At 28.9% G+C, this 17969-nt stretch overlaps 1 protein-coding gene across 1 annotated transcript in view; it reads left to right on the top strand.

The window, feature by feature from the left end:
* Positions 1–1313: 1313 nt before the first annotated feature.
* The window catches only part of LOC107441087 (gonadotropin-releasing hormone receptor), a 163999-nt gene continuing 147343 nt past the window's right edge, over positions 1314–17969 (top strand). The window contains exon 1 of the mRNA XM_071180700.2: positions 1314–3276. Within this exon, the coding sequence (XP_071036801.2) occupies positions 2680–3276 (597 nt within the window). The 5' untranslated portion in view covers positions 1314–2679. The remainder of the gene's footprint in view (positions 3277–17969) is intronic.

Below are 17969 nucleotides of genomic sequence, written 5' to 3'. Positions count from 1 at the left end.
CGTTTTATGTTAAGAAATTACAATTCTCCATCTATTTAGCAAATTACTCCGTAATAAAAAGAACACCCCTGACGAAATACCCCTCGCTTTCTCTAGTGCATTATTTTTCTCTTTGTTATTTTTTGCTTTAATAGAAAACTGAAGATTCATATTGAGTAAAAAATTACATTTTACAACTAATTTAGTAAATTACACCATTGTAGGCATAATACCACTTACGAAACATTTCTCTAGTGAAACCTTTTTCTCTTAGTTATTTTTTGCATTATTAAGAAAAAACTGGAGATTCTTATTACGTTAGAAAATTACATTTTACAAATTTAGAAAATTACTCCACTTTAAACATAACACCACTGACGAAACATTTCCCTTTCTCTCAATTGAATTCCTTTTTTTCTTCGTTATGTTTTGCTTTATTAAACAAAATCTGGAAATTCATAATATGTTTTAAATTACATTTTACAATATTTATTTAACAAATTACTCCACTGATAACACCACGGACGAAACATTTATCTCCTTCTCTGGTGAATCCTTTTTTTATTTATATTTTGCGTTATTAAAAAAAAACTGGATGTTCATATTTTGTTTAAAAATTACATTTTACAATTAATTTAATAAATTATTCCACTTTAAGGCATAACACCACTGGCGAAATATTTCTCTTTTTCTCAATTGAACCATTTTTTCGTTATCTTTTTTCTTTATTAAAGAAAATCAGGTAATTCATAATATGTTTTAAATTACATTTTACTATTTATTTAGTAAATTACTCCATGTTAGGCATAATACTCCAAACTAAACACTACTCTCCTTCTGGAGTGAGTCCTTTTCAATTATTATATTTTGCTTCATTAAAGAAAAACTAAGGATTCATATTATGTTAAAAAATTACATTTTACAATTTATCTCACAATAATAAATACTCTAAACATGATACATGTGAAGAATCGCTTATTTCGGTCCTGAATTTATCTTTTTGTCGTAATATTTTCCTTTATTTAACAATTTATAATAAGAAATAAGAATATATAAAAACGCTATCGATACACTTTAATATCTATAAATATAATCATGATAATTATCTTTTGGATATAATCATGATAATTATCATTTAAATATAATCATGATAATTATCATTATCTTATCTTTATTTCTGTGATAAATACTATTATTGAGGATTTTAATAAACAATTCAACTAAATATTCAACTAAATATTTGTGAAAAGTTAAATCAAATAACATCATTTTTAACATTCTTTACCAATTTGTTAGAGAAAATTATTGTTGAGACAAACAACCATAAGAACATGACAATCACAGAAAATACATTTATTTGTGACATGAAGCTCTGCATTTCGGCATATTTTTTCTCCACCAGATGTCACTATCGTCACTTTCCACCTGAAAGTTATTTCCATGGCAGGCGAGTTTCATCCTTTTCCTAACCATCAGTGAATGATTCGGATCTTTACCAAAAAGATCTTTCATCTCTTCTTGTCGGATCCGTACTTTTCTCGCTTGGATAAATCATTTTTTTAGTGAACTTTGGAACGAAACTTCAAATTTTAAAATTAAAGTGTCTTAAGGTGCTTTTTTTAAGAAATTAATTTTTTTAGTATAATCATTTTTTCTTTTCGTGTTTTAATATTCAACAAGTTTGGCTGGCGAGATAAAAAAACTTTGTTCACAAAGTTTTCTAACAATCCAAGAAAAGGATTTGAAGTTGTGTCAGATGAAGAAATTCGTGGGAGAAGATAGCTGGAAAAAATACGGAAAAGAATATCAACATCAATTTCCAAAATATGAATATTTGGGGAAAAAAACATTTTGCCGAGAAATTGTTAGAATTTGGCAATAAAACGATTTCAGTGCATGGACAATGCATGTCAGTAAGATAAGATATTATTAAAAAATAATCCTTGAATTCAAATTTAAAAAAAAAATTTTAAATAAAATAATTCAACAATGTGCAGAAAAAATATGAAAGATATGGGTACAAAGTTTGAAAATTTTTAAGTCTAGATCTCAATGATTATTTGAATAAGCATTTATTTATTTTATTTATTTACAATACATTACAAAATTCGAAATATTGACACTAGATATTATTTTTTATCTACATTAAAACACTTTGTGGACTTTGCATCCAAATATCTCAACTAAAACTAAGAAGATTTTAGCAGCAATTGTATAGTGGAAAAAAAATCAATGAATACAATTGCTCTATTTTTAAAACGTAATTCTACGTTAAATAAATGTTTTGATAATTCCCTCATAACTTTGAAAAACAGTATTTAATTTTACTTGAGAACTCCATAAAGTTTCGAATTTCTTATTGCATCAATGATTTCTATGGCAGCACATTTTAAAAAAGGAAATTCTTTTAACACCTATAACCACGTGAAACATTGTCTCAATATACAAAACTCTATTCAGAAACTTCCAGTTAGAACACTACTCGAACTCCTCAATGCTCATAAAAATTCATTGGTATCTAATGTTGAAGTCTACCTGAAAAGTTATTATTGCTCAGATTTAAAAACGCCATCTCAAATTATAAAAGTTAATTTGGTTGGAAATTCTACCGGGAAGATTTTTAGCTTAAAAACTGAAATGGAAGATAATTTGCAGTGCATGCAAGATTACGGATCACTTTGAGCCACTAATACTCCCAAAATGCTGCTAACGAATTTAAGTACAAATGAAACGCTACAGAATAACGAAACTTTTGATTCTGCAACATTTTTTCCAGAATCGTACTTTAGCTCAACTTTTTTCAATCAATCACTCCTGGAAAATAATTATACCATGTGCCAAAACAATTCCCTCTGTAACGCGGATAAACATGCTCCCACATTCCAATCTCACACTTTAGTCAAAGGCACTATTCTACTCGTTTTGGGACTTTTGGCACTTTTTGGCAATTTGGCTACTCTTGTGTCCATCATGAGACGCCGCAGACAGAAAACTTCAACAGTTTATCTTTTGTTAGTGCACTTGTCTGTGGCTGATTTAATGGTCACATGGTTTTGCATAATAGGGGAAGGCTTGTGGACACTTTCGGTCCAGTGGTACGCCGGTAATGTCTCGTGCAAAGTGTTCAAGTTCTTTCAGATGTTTGGATTGTATCTGTCCACTTTCATTTTGGTGGTCATCGGATTTGATAGACTTTGTGCTGTGAGATTTCCCATGCGCAGGATCAAAGCTCGATTGCAGGCTCATAAATCTGTTTTTGCAGCTTGGATGTTGAGTGGGTGCCTATCATTTCCACAGGTAAGACTGCATTTTAAAATATTGCGGATTATTTTTATTATTATTATTATTTCAATTGGCAGTGATCATAACATCCAAAAAAGTGACGAAGTTATTAAGAACACCAACACGTGGTATTATTTAAACAAAAATTCACATTTTTTAATGATAAAATTACAAAATATGCCTTTTTTTAAACAAATATGGAACCGAAACTTCCAATACTTAAAAGTCTTGAAAAGGAGTCAGATACCACATTTTAATTCAAACAATCAAGACAGTTTATAATCAGGAAATGAAGCATCACCTTGCTAATAAAATAAAAAAGAGAAGTTTTAATTTTTTTTTCTACTTATGGAACAAAAAAGATACTTTGGTTACTAAGATTCTTTCGTAATTTAAGAAATATGTATTTAAATCTTACAATACTCAAGATCTTTTGTACCCATAAAAATATCAGGATGAAAACTATTAATTTTTTTAACTTGCTTTGGGATATATATATATATATATATCTGTTAACTTTTAATCTTTTCGAAGATGACTTTATTTGAATTACAATTTTAGGCAGAAACATACGCTGCATTTTCAAGATCCTTATGTGAACTACCACAAAATTATTACATATTAATATATATGCTTGATGTTTTTAAAAATAGTGGTGATGAAAAACATAATATATTAAATTTATAAATGCAAGGAATGTATATAAAACATACATTTTACTACCACTTTAAATATAGGAATAAAATTTTTCGCCAAATGCGGAAAAGTAGGCAGGTATTATATATATATATATATATATTACTTGATATGTTTTATTTTGTTTTTGTGTTTTGCTTAATTTGTTCTACTTTTGCTTTTGCTTCACATTTTTGGAGATTCTCTCACTATTGAACTGATATATTTTGCTGTGGTTATAATACAATGTTAGAAAGCATTCCTTTTTTCAAGTATAGTCGTGTAAGCTGATGACGAAATTATATCTTATCCTTATTTCATTTTCGCTCAGCTTTTTTAATTTTTCTATATTAAAAGTTTAAACAGTATTTTTTTTTTCAAAACACGAAGTGTTTGCGCAGCTAAAACGATTTCTGTTTAGATTTGTAATTAAGGCGTTATATCATTATCGGTACAGCGATCGTTAACTAGACAGAAACAGAAAAAAAACCGCAACTATGGTTTAATTCTAATTTCCGGAAAATGCCCTGGATGCTTTCAAATTTACGTAATAGTTAAAAATCAATTATCTACTGTCAGCATCTGCACATTTTGTGTAACGATTTTTTCTAGCAGTAATCATACTTGGCAATACTCATTACTTATAACGAAAGTAAAAGTAAATTTTAATTGTTCTTCGTTACTTTTAAATTTAGTACGTTTACTCTTTTCTTCGTTGCTTTTTTTGAAAAAAAGTAGAAGAATTTGTTACGAGAATGTCAAAAGAAATTGCTTTTTTCTGAATTTTTTTTAAAAATTTTCCTTTTCAAAGAAGTTTTTTTTTTAATTCATAAATTTATGTATTATATATTCTTTGACAGCTAACTTCTTTTTCTAAGCACCTTTAAGGATTACAATTTCATGAAAAGGAGAGGGTGACTGGTGGGAGGGAACGTGATTCACTTACTTTAATGCATTTTATGAATTTAATGGATTTTACCTGTATATAAATAAAATTTTTTACTTATTTCTTTAAAAAAATTATAATATTATCGAATTTGTTAGACAAATTAATTTGTTTCTAAAAATTCCGAAAGTAAGAATAGAAATTCTAAAGATTTAATAGTTTTAAAATGAGCATGATTTGAAATTCCATTTTTGTGTGCAGACATTGAATTTTGATTTCCCGTTTAGTTTCCTTAAACTTTCAATAGAATTTTGTAACATTTTCCTGCATTTTAAAAATTATACCGCTAAATTAAAACTTAATGCATTTTAAATAAATTTTTCTTATATTTTTTTAATAAAATATACATTTACGTCGAATTTTCGATTTTCTCGAAATGTATCATAAAATCGCTTTCGTACTTGTATTTTTACTTTTATTTTTTACTCGTCACTTTTTAAAATCAATTTTTTTTTTACTTTTTACTCTAGCTTAAAATACTTGTACTTTAGCTAGAGTAACGAGTACTTGTACTACTTGTACTTAAGCTAAATTTACTTTTTAAAATTAAAACTTTAAACTTTTTACTATAAGAATGGTAATTGATATAAGAAGAAAAAAAGCTCAGTTATCTTATAAAAAATTTATCTGAATTTTAATGCTTTTTTGGGGGGAAATTATATTTACCACGACCTATTATGAACTTATTGGCTCTTATTTTTAGTTATTTATAAAATAAGCTTTATAAATGCTACAAACTTCAAAAGGAATTATATATTTTAAAACTTTTATACGTTTTTTCTAAACTGACAAATGGTTGCCAATTTTATTCAAACGCATTTCAAGAAAGCTGAAGTTATTAACAAATGGAAATCTAAATTCAAAGTGGAAAAAAAGTTCCCCAGTGACTTTAAAAAGTGGTGGTAAGTATAATTACCACGGCCTTAGAAAAGGTTAAAATCAAAACTTTTTAATTTTTGTTCGTTACTCGAGCTTAAATTTCCTTAAGTTTTACTCGCTACTTTTTAAAAGTAACTTTTCTATGGCAGTAATAAAATTGCATTAATAGCTGTGAGCTAAGATTTTTTTTAAGTTTAATACATCTAAATACATCTCTAATGCATCCCATATTACATCTAAACTAAACTAATTAAACAACTGCGTGCCTGAGGCTGCTTACGGTCTTTTACCCATTCATCCTGATCTTCATCTGGATTCGATGAAGTGCAGGGATACCAACTGCTCCGCTCCCTGCAAAAGGTTTAATATATTGTTAACAATTTAAATAGTAAAACTTGTAGAATAAGGATAATTACGCCTACTTCTTAAAAGAGTAACCACGAGATGAATGCAATAAAGTTGCATTTCAAATGGTACCTTGAATGTTTAATATGTTGTGCTAGAAAAATTACTTAAAATGAAAAATACTTAGCAAAAAATAACTTAAATTTAAATAATTGTGAAACATTCTATTTGTTAATTATTTATGAGTAATGATAATCAAAATTATTTAAAATCAAATTTATTAAATCAGGAATTAAATGTCAAAACATAAATTTTAGTTATCACTTTAAGTATTGAAATAGAATCCTGTTGGAAAACATGCAGATTTGGCAACAATGGTTGTGAAGGTAAATTGTCTACTTAAAAAAAAATTGTAAAATAATATCATGCAAATAAAAGGTTTTTCTCGATTTGTAAAGTAGTTATTTCAGTAAAATTAAATAAATTAATTTACTTTTCAAACATGAAAAATAGAAAAACAAAATAGTACTTTTTTTTAAATAAACTATGTGATGTACTTTTAAGTGTCTTGCAACTGCACAAGTTTTATGAGTCCCGTCGTTAACTCTGATATATCTATATATTACTTAAATTTTTCATTATTAATTATTTTTAGCTATGTATTAATTATTTTTAGCTGAGGGGTTAAGACACTGAACAGTCATTGAACAGCCACAAAATGTGTAGTGGTTGCAAATGTGCAGTGGTTGTCTGTATAGTGGTTGCAAATTTTGAGCTTTGTAAATAAGCTATAAGCCGCTCCAATAAGTTGCTTCCGTTCTTCTAAAATTAAAAGAAAAAGTAGTAACAATATTTCTTTGTTTGTCAACAATTAACGGAACATAAGAGTAAATGTTGAAAGTAAACACATATTTTAGGCTCTATTATCTAGTAGTTCGATATTAAACCAACAGTTAAAATAATAAATTAACTACTACATTTATCGCAAACTGGCTGTAACTAATGACATAGTTGAAACATAAACATTTCAATGTTATATAATCTCCAGTCTATATGTACTGTAGGAAAATTCCGAAATAAAAAACTAAAACAATTTAAACTAGTGCGATATTTTCTAAGTAAGCGAAGAGAAACTCGGTATAAATTACATAGTCTCTTTATAGTTAAGAAAGTCTCGTTAGTCCCTAATGAACGGTATTACATTAGGGCAAGATATATTTCTACCAAAGTTTTTACTGTTTAAAATGTTAGAGTTGTTCAAAAAATATTATCGAAATGTCTAAGTATGACGTAATATTCGAAGTCTTTATATCTTAGTGGTTACTTTTGTACCCATTTTTCGATGTGTTATAACAACAAAGTGATTTTTCTTTTTCTCATACTATATTAATTTTAAAATATTACATCATACTTATAAAATTTATCAAGAATTACAACCAGAAACAATAAATATAAAGCTTAAATTAATTTCTCCGCATCATTATGCCGAGATGTTCTGAAAGTTAAAATTATGAGGGAAAATGTTTAATTGCTGGAAGTAAAACTATAAAATAAAAAAAATCGTCGGATTTGATAAAGAGCAAAGACGCAAGAGTACTTTTTTAAGTAATAGGTCAAGTAGTACTGGAATCTTTAAAAATTAAATAAAATGGTTGTCGTTCTGAGCCACTATCGTCAATAAACCAATGTTTATATTATATTATTTTTTTATCCTTCATCCTTAGTAAGAAATGTTTTCCATCACACATGAGCCGGTTTTTAATCATGTTTTCAAATTAGTTTTTTATCAGCCTTTCATATTTAAATAATTACCTCATCGACTTGGAAAAGTTTACAAACCCCAGAGCTAGCTCATTGATTAAATGCTTCGGAAAGGAGGGGCAAAATATGAGAAAAAAAACCTATTTAATTCTTTAAAAAATTGAAAGATATATAAGAAAAAGTTCTAAATCAATATTTCGAACTCATTTTAATGTAAATATATGCAGAAATCCTTTTGCGGTAAAAAGTTCATTATTTCCAACAAGGCTCTTAAAGAATACTTAATTTTTGTTCCTTAAACTTTATTAAATTTGTCTGAAAATCATACTTTATTCATTATATAATAGTTAGCTAAATCCAAAGATTTATCTCTTTAATAATTAGTTTAAATATAATAAGTGAAAGGATAGCACATGCGACTGAAAATGTAAAAAGTGGTAGGAACTTAATTAATTTTTAATTATTTATTATCTCCTTCATAATTAAATCGCAACTACTACTTATGACTTCCATTGAGCCGTGGTGGATTAGAGGATAGAGCACTCACCTCCCAATGAGGTGACCCCGGTTTCGGCTCCCTGGTTGATTCGGATTCCGCACCCGGCTCGCACCGACGGCAGTGCTGACGTAAAATATTCCCAATAGTAGACGAATCATGGGTTAGAATCCCCTTGCCATCAAGCTAACCGTGGTAGGTTTTCGTGGTTATCCTCTCCATGTAACGCAAATGCGGGGTTCCATCAAAAATCCTTCACGAAGGCACATTTCTCCCAATACTTTGTGGTGATAGGTTCGACGCTCATCGTAAAATCAAGTTTATTTCATATTGTTATCTGTTTGTCTTTAATCAATTGTGTTTTTACTTATTTTTGAAGTGAACTGAAATAAGAGTTCTGACGTCATCATATTTGAATTGTATAAATACCAGCACGCACATGACAGCCTGTCAGTATTTCTCTCATCACCTGCTGTGATGATGCTTCTTGTAAATCAAACCAACTTGTATATAAATGTAAATATGTTTAATAAAATATTAGTATCTCAAAGGAGCTATCTTCGCTTACCTCAACTTGATAAAGGAGTTCCCTTGTCTTTTGAATTAGATTCAAAATTACAAAGCAACGGAGTTGAACATTAGTAGCTATAAATCCAAAAAATTGGGTCGTCTGTTCAACGACGGCTATGAAATTATAAAATTATGTCTTGCATCTAAAAATACTAATATATAAAGCAAAAACATTAGTTGCATTCAATTTCAGTAGTAAACTGAAAAAATATATGCTATAAAAAATTACTAATTTTAATCTGTTTTAATAAAATTTTCAATTTTATTAGTCATAATTTTTTTTGTTGCCTTTTCAGACACCCGTGAGTGTTTTAAAGCTAACACAAACATGAAGTTTTATGTCTGTATATCAGAGTTTACTGAGAAAAAAAAATACTTTCATGTCCAACACGCCCGAGGCGTTTGAAAATTTCAATAGTGCATGCAAATTTTACCTTTACGAACGCAATCGGGCATGTAAATATTTTATCAACAATATCATTTAAGCACCTCTCAAATTTTGACATTACCATAAAGGTGAAGTCTGGAGTAGGTAAATCGCAGCAAAGAACGAGAACCAATTATATTTAATAAGATCTAACTATTACCCAATGGAATCATTTGAAGAGAGAGATTCGCAATGCATTTTTTTCTCATAGATGCAAAATTGTGGCAAAAGTATGTTGCTATCAGTCTTTCAGAAAGAGATGATGCTTTGACAGCTGCTACATCACATTAGAATAATGTAGGTAGTAATAATATTTGATTTATTAACCATCGATTTAATAAAAAAAATCATTTATCTTTATACAAAAACTCACTACCATTTGTTTATTTGGCTGTTTTTTAGATCCGCTATTTAAACAAATCAGATTATAATAAGGCATCAAAAATTTGAATTTCTGAAACAAAGTTATCTTACTTTTTTTTCGATTGCCTTATTTTTATTTGAAAGAAAAGTGTGAAATCTTTCAGAGAGGACATGTTTTGCTTAGTAGAAAAAATGTGTCTAGTAGTAACGAACGAATTTTTTAACGGGCGATTCTTGGTTTAGTACATTTGAGTCAAAAATATTTTACTCAGCACTTAGATCGACATAAACCCGGAATTTGCATTTTAAAAAGTTCACCGTGAGATAACTAGAATAAAGTAACATTTCATATCATTTTTTGTTTAACATATATGAAGTCATGGGCAAACACACATCCCTTTAACATGCATTAACTCCTTGCAAATCCTTTAATTCAAAATGCTACTTATTAGAATAAATGGAAAGAATAAATCACTTCAAAACATGATACAATACTTCTATACAATAACTAACAGGATAAAAATGCGTATGCTAATTATCAAAATCTTCAAATTTCAGAGTGGTGACTTTTTATGTCAGAAGCCAGATGTCATTGTCAGAACACAGATGTCATTATGTCAGAAGTCAGAAATCATATTAATCAGGCAACTGCCTGATTACTGATCATGGTGGAATTGATGTTTTCTCTATCTTGGAGTATTGCAGCGGTTGAAAGAGGTTTTTCAGCAATGAACTTACAAAAAAACACATTACGTACTGGTCTTAAACAAGAATCGTTAAACGCAATTATGAACATCTACCTAAATGGAAAACCCCTTTCAGATTTCTGTGCAGAAACCTCTGTTAATCATTGGCTTGATTGTGGAACTGGCAAACGTCATATTTGATTCATTTAGAAAACGCAGTACCCTCGGATAAATTGACATTCCAGATAACTTGACCTTTGTCATTTAAATTATTTCATAAAAGAAATACTAGGTTTTACTACTAGGTTTTTTTTTATAATGTAATCCTAGTAACTACTAATTCATTGAGCAATATATATAAATGTTAGTAATAAATAAGAGAAAATTATATTTTTATTTATTTAGAAGCTACGGGTTAGTTTCAAAGGAAGACGGGTACATTGTTGGACAAGCTGTCCTCGGGGACGGGTAAAATTTCTGAGTCTTTTCGAGCCCTGGTGTCACCACAAGATATAAAATTGCATTTCATATACTTTGAATTTTTGATTTGTAGTGGTGGACGAATTACTTAAAATGAAAATACAAAACTAAAAATAACTTACATTTCAGTACTACTAAAAAAAAATTTTTTTTTAAAGTGGAGCAAGTAGGTATTTCTGGATTAATTTTTACTAAATTAACAACATTTTGCCGGAAAGGGTTAAGACTTAAATCTTTCAACCACTACCACTAGAAAAAAATTACCCATGCAGTCGTGCAGGTTGGCATCTCCCTTACAAAAATTTAAGGTATTTTTGAGGTATATGTGAGGTTTTTTCAAGGTGTCAAGGTTAATTTGAAATTTATTTGAAGTTGTTTTCGAGAACAAATTTAAGAGATCAACCTCCCAAGGTATATAATTGAAGTTTTTTTTCACACTTGAGGTTGCTTTGAATTTGATGGAAATCTACCTTATAGTTATCATTGCGATTTTATTGATTTCTCCCCACACTCCAAGCAAATACGTATATCTGAGATGTGAATCACCGTTCTAAACTAAAATTATTTCTGAGTTATATATAAAGTTAATTTTGTGAGGGAAAAATCAGGTTGAAATTGACGTTTATTTTTGGTTTAAAAGATAACCTCATTGTCTACTTCAGGTGTATTTTTTACGTCTTTCAACATAAAAACTCTATCAAAAATACCTTTTTCCTTTAAGAGCTCTTCAACTTTTTCAACTCAGAACTCTAAAAACGGGACTTAATCTGAATAAATAAACCATTTTTCAATTCAACACGTTGAAATATTTTCCGAATGCAACTTTCTTAATTTCGCCATTTTTACTTCTCAGTTTACATAAAAAGTAATGGCGCGGAATAAAAACTGAAAGCAAATGCATAAGAATATTCTGAAAGAAAACGCAAATATACTGGGAGAATGATTTTCATAAACATCTTCTCCAATTTCTTCCGAGAAAATAAAGTTATTAAGCTTTTCATTTTCAAACTCAAACTATCGATTTCCTTTTCGTCTGTCACATTTTGAAGCGAATTTTAATATAAATATTCAAATTCAAGGAGCAAACTTTATCATTTAGAGAAGTTTGAGAGGGAATATTTTCTTTTTAAACACTCCCAAACGGGAAATCTTTTGACAATATTGATTTTAAATTGCCTTCAGATGAGGTAATACTTCATTTTCTAAAAATGGAAATTAAGTGCACTTCTTTATTAAAATGTTTATGTACTTTAGTTGCCACAAACCAAAAGGTTCGTTAAGTTTATAAATTATGCATAAGTAAAAATATTAACACAAAACAAAAAATCAACATTTAAAATTGGTGCATCAATGACAATGCTAAATTAAGGAAATTATTGCTAGTGTATTACGATACATTTAAAAAGATATTCAATTTCACTTATTCGCTAACTTAGCAAGCAATGAAAAACAAAGATTGACCAAGGCTTTTTTTCGAAGGCTACGTCGTAATATGAAATATGCTTTTATGTGAATAATATGCTATTTTTTTAACAGCTGTGAATTTGAAAATATTACTCATGACTGTTAGGTCAAGTTTAGCCTATCTAAAGACAAAGCTGTCTACGCTTATTTTAAAAATGGCGCAAAACGCCAATATGGAGAAAAACCACATTTTAGTAAAAATGAATAGTTCTTGTGGTCTAATTTTTTGATATTTAAAAACTTACTTCAATACTTCTTTCGCTGATAAAAATTTGCAAAAACTGAGAATAAGGCAGTGCTTTTGATAATTTTCCTGCAAGTTGAAAAATGTCGCCAAACTGGACTTTTAAAAAAGTTTATTAACTTATAAAACATTTATTTGCCTGTTCTAAAGCCCAGATAATTATTAACGAGAAGATTATATTTAAAGTTTAAAATCACCGCAATGCTTCAAGTGTATGACATTTAAACTACGGCTCTTATTTATTTCCCTTGGCGACAGAACTTCGAAAAACAGCTTTAAAAAATGTGTTTTTGTTCCTTAAACCAAAAAGGCAAGTGTTTTATTAGTAATACTTATATTTTAGAAGTAGTTGTTTTGTCATATTATTAGAATAATAAACCTCTCTGAAGTGATCACTCTCTGCTTCACAGTAAAACGGTAGTTAATGGATGTTGGTCGTTCTTAGGGGTTACCTCTATTGACTTCAAAATATTACGACTTCAAAAATTACGTACATAATTTTTCGCAAATGATTTTAATTTTAGTCAATGCTATTTTCTTGGAACGGAAATTCGACTTGTGTTGGCGTCATGAAAACCGGATAGGTTAATAAAATTTAGCGTCAATAAAAATGATCCCTTAATTATGTGGATAAACAATTTTATCAATTCGCGATCGCAACGCTCGAGTACGCCGTCTAGCGGGAGCCTGTAAATATCGGACATTAATTTATCACGTTTTCATTTAGTTCCATCAAAGTCATTGACTGAATCAGACGCCATTTTTTAGCAGCAAATAAGAAACAAAATTTCCCTAAGGAAAAGGCCGAAGAACTTGAAAAAAATCTCCAGAATATAAGTAAATCTTTCAGTTACAGAACACGCCAAACATTTGAAGAAAAATTCCTCAATAATTTTTAATTTCTATTATCAACAAACTTGCAACTGATGACTTCCGATTTCGGATACTGTTACAGATGTGTGTATTAAGGTAAAATGCATTTCTTCTGTCTTCAATTCATTACGAATTAAAGTGAAGTCAACATTGCTTTCGTCATTCCAGTGAATAAATATGAATTCAGAACATACAGAATTGTAATAGTTATAGCATATTCTTCTTCGTTATAGAATAGTATATATTTCTGTATCCATATAATTCGGAAAACAACAATAAAAAATTATCCAAGTTACTTGAAATAGTGCCATTTGTGCTGATTCTTAATTAATTTAAATTGTTTTCTTGGTAAGTTTTTTTTAATTTTGAAAGAATAACTTCAACTAGAATTCAGCTATTCTGTTTTTAGCTACACATTCAAATTCATATCAATTATAAAATTTTGCTGTGTAGTATGTTATCTAAAAGTAATGAAGGTATAAACTATGTATCTATTATTTGAGAATAAAGTTTTCAAACAAGGAACTTATCATTTTGGAATTCTCCGGGAATCATAAATCAGGTAAGTGCAATGATTTTTACAATAAAAAATTTGCTTGTAAATATTTTTTTTTCATTTGATGATGGTTCTCTACAGAATGGTTTTTTACGTCTGATTAAGAACTATAAGAATAATAAAAAAAAGAAACAATATGAAAGTTTTTATTTCAATGTTAATAATTCTTAAAATCGTTTTTTTTATCCTAAGAATTCTTTATTTTCCGTTTTTTAGTTTATAATTTTTTGATAAAAATTGTTCTCAAAATACTTTTGAAAAATTAAATGGTATAACATTATGTGTTTATGTATACTTCTTGTATATTCCAATGTTTGAAATAATATGATTCAGAAAAGTATGGAATAAAAATTCGGTACTTACGACGTATTAACGCCACCGCCGCTGCAGATTTGGCGGTTTTTAAGTGCCGCCAATCTACACTTAAAATTTTTGCGACAGTTCATAAAATAAAACACTTTATTTAAAATCAAAATAGTTAATTGGATTTCGGTGGAAAATGAGCCGATATAGAGTTTAGCATAGATTCAAAACAATCATATCGCCATATGAACTCTGATGAATAAGATTCCAAATGAAATAACATTTCCAAAACGTACGTTTGCCAAGATAAAGTTTTATGTTGTGGGAATTGGTACATTTTCGTTTTTTCGGTAAAATATTTCCCTCCTGAAAAAATAAAATTGCATCTTGTTTTGTTTTTGGCAAATCCCAAAGACGAATATTCGTAGCACTAAAAATGGCGACAAAAAAGAATTGTTTTTTTTTTTTTTTTTTTTTTTGTTTCGTCAGCATTCTTTATTTTACGTTTCTTAGTTTCTAAATAATGATTTTTATTGAAACTTGAAATTTTTTGATAAAAATTGTTGTCAAAAAACGTTGTTTACAAAATTAAATTTCATAAAATTATGAGGCTTATGTATACTTTTTGTTCATTTTAATTTTTGAACTAATATGACTCTTAAAACTATAGAATGTAAAGTTTAAATGGGCCTTTCATGTTATATCATTAAATTTAGTAATACTATTTCTCGGGCATTAGGTTTTAACTCTTATAAGAATATACATATTTTTTTCTGTTAATGTACAAATATTTTTCCGATGTGTTTTGGATATTCCTTCTCTAATAAAAAGAGATACCATTTTGTTTTCGGTTGTACAAGAAAGAAGATCAAGCATTTTTCTTTTTTAAATTTAATAAGCCACATTAAAGAAGGAACGTTGCAATGCTACACGCTACATTAACGACGTCTCCAGAGTAACTGAATGACGGTTCATATGGAAATCGCAGGTAAGCGTCTCATACAACAACGCCCCCTATAGTTCGTTGCGATCGCGAATTATGAATGATAAAACTATTTTAAATAAATAAACAATTATGTTTTTTGCTTAGGTCTGCATTTAATTTCATATCACAGAAATTAGTTAGATTTAAAAAATGAGTAATTTAGCAAAAAATATGCTTGAGATGCATATTTTTTGCTAAATTACCTTTTTTTCCTAATTCAACTTTCAACTTTAAAAATAGATTATTAATAGTACCTCTGACAGCAGCATGACATTTTTCCATCTTTTTCCAAGATAGTCAAAAGGAGCTCTCTAATTAAGAGACACAAATATTTTGAGTGCATTTTAATCAACTTATTTGTTACGTTAATATTTTTTTAAATATTTTTTCGTGTTTCATTATTTGACCTTTTCCGCATTTGTGGCAGAGGTAATTTCTAATGGTAAAGAAAATTTTAAAAAAAATATTTAAAAAACTTTTTAACAAAAGCCTTTAGGAGAAACCTTTTTACCTCCCCTAAAGGTTTTCTTCTACAATTCCGCTCCTCCCAAGGCAGGTCGTAAATAGAGGTGGTCGATCTTTCCTAGAGGTTTCAAGTAATCTGAATAAATGTACATATGGATCTGAAATCATTATCACAATGCATTTTTTTTAACTGTAGAAAGTAACTTAAAAAGTATCTACTTGGTCTAAACATCTACGCAAAAAGAATGTCGATACTTTTAAGAATAAAATTTAGTGAGTCTGACTAAAGCAAAAGAAATAATGAAACAATAAAACAATCAAAGCATATATCAAAACTTTGAAATGAAAAAAACATTTTTTTAGAGCAGAACGACAGATAATCCTAATTTGTTTTTTAATACTCTTAGATAACTTATGCTTATTTATAGACCTAATATTATCCAATAACAGTTTATCTGAAACTTTCGTGCCATTTATTTACTAATATTTTACGTAACCGGAACAGATAGAAGCTTCCCATTTACCAATATCAATGCATTCATTTTGTCAACGCCATAAATTTATTGAAGACAATAAATCTTATCGCCATGTATTTCCTTGCTAGTCAAGGAATTTTTTCTCATCACTTTCTTATTTCCTTCGTATTAATACAAAATTTCTAATAACGTTCTGCTGTTAAGAGATATAGCTATTGCGTAAACTATTTATTGATTACCCTGTATGGATTTAAAGGAATGTATGGATTTCAATATATATAGTTACATAATAATGGCCACAAAAGAAATGTTGCATGTTAGAGAAATATAAACTGAGAATTCTATAACGGAATAATAATGAAGCACATCCAACTTATTTTACTTCATTTCATTTTATTTTATTTTATAACCATCGTTGATCAGCCAACATATTTTGAGTTTACGACTACGAATGTTCAACTCAGTAGCCTTGTAATTGTGAAACCAATCCGAAACACAAGGGAGTTTCTGGATCAAACATTGGGAATATATACTTCTGTGAAGGACTTTTTTCATGGAACTAACCCTCATTTTCGTTACGTGGAGAGGAAAACCACGAAAATCTCCCATTTTTAGCCTGACAGTAAAGGTACCCAAATCCATGATCCGTCTACCAAGGAGTATATTTTTACGTAATCACTGTGGTCTGTGCAAAACAGGTGCGGAATTCGTATCGACTAGCCATCACTGCCAGTCGAATACAGGACATTCTGCCCGAGAAGGAACACGCCCTATTATACAAGGGTACAGAAGGAGCCTTTATAAAAAAAGAAATCGGTAGGACATAATTTGAGTGCTGCATACATTTTATTTTATAACCTTAGTTGAGCAGCCGACATAATTTTGACTTTACGACTACGAATGTTCAACTCCGTATCCTTGTAAGTTTGAAACCAATCCAGAAGACAAGGGAACTCCTGGATAAAGTACTAAGAGAAATTTGCCTCCGTTGTGGACGTTTCAATGGAACTAATCCGTTTAACTAAACTAAAATAACTTCTCGAAAAAAAAGACTAAATCGAAAGACTTAAGACGCATCTAAAGTCATTTTGATTCAAAATCAAAGAATATATTAGAATATTATTGCAAAGAATATTACAAAGAATATTATTGCATATTTTTTAATTAAAAGAGGAACAATTTTATATTTCAAAACTTAAACGCCGAAACATTCACATTTTATGCGAAAATTTTTTGGTTTGGTAGTATCAAATAAACTGCTAAAATTGTTTTTAAAAACACGCACACGCACATGGTTGACATAAATATTGCTCGTCAAAATTAATAAATGGATTACGGCATTTTTCAAATCGAAAATAATTAGATTTTGTAATATTAAATAACTCTTTTTCAAAAGGATTAAATCAGAAAGGTACTCTACTCCCGTTTTTGGTCTCAAACTAACCAAATTAAACTAAATAATCTGAGCAAGGAAACTCAACATCTGCTTATAGATCATTGGTAGATATCCAAGTCAAAATTTTTGGTGGTTTTCCATTGATGGACCAGCATTGTCTTGAAGGTAACCATCAATATTTCCATCATGAACCATTATATTTTTTGATAGTAACCAACACAAATAACCATCTCCCCAATGTAGGAATTTGGATTGATTTATGATAATCCAACATAGGAATTGCAACTTGTTTTGATGGTTTGTTCGTGTTGAACCATC

The sequence above is a fragment of the Parasteatoda tepidariorum genome, chromosome 8, assembly GCF_982258835.1.
Source record: "Parasteatoda tepidariorum strain Cologne lab strain chromosome 8, Ptep-v5.0, whole genome shotgun sequence".
Classification (NCBI taxonomy): domain Eukaryota; kingdom Metazoa; phylum Arthropoda; class Arachnida; order Araneae; family Theridiidae; genus Parasteatoda; species Parasteatoda tepidariorum.
Note: the sequence above shows the minus strand (reverse complement) of the source record. Positions and strands in the feature narration are given on the sequence as shown.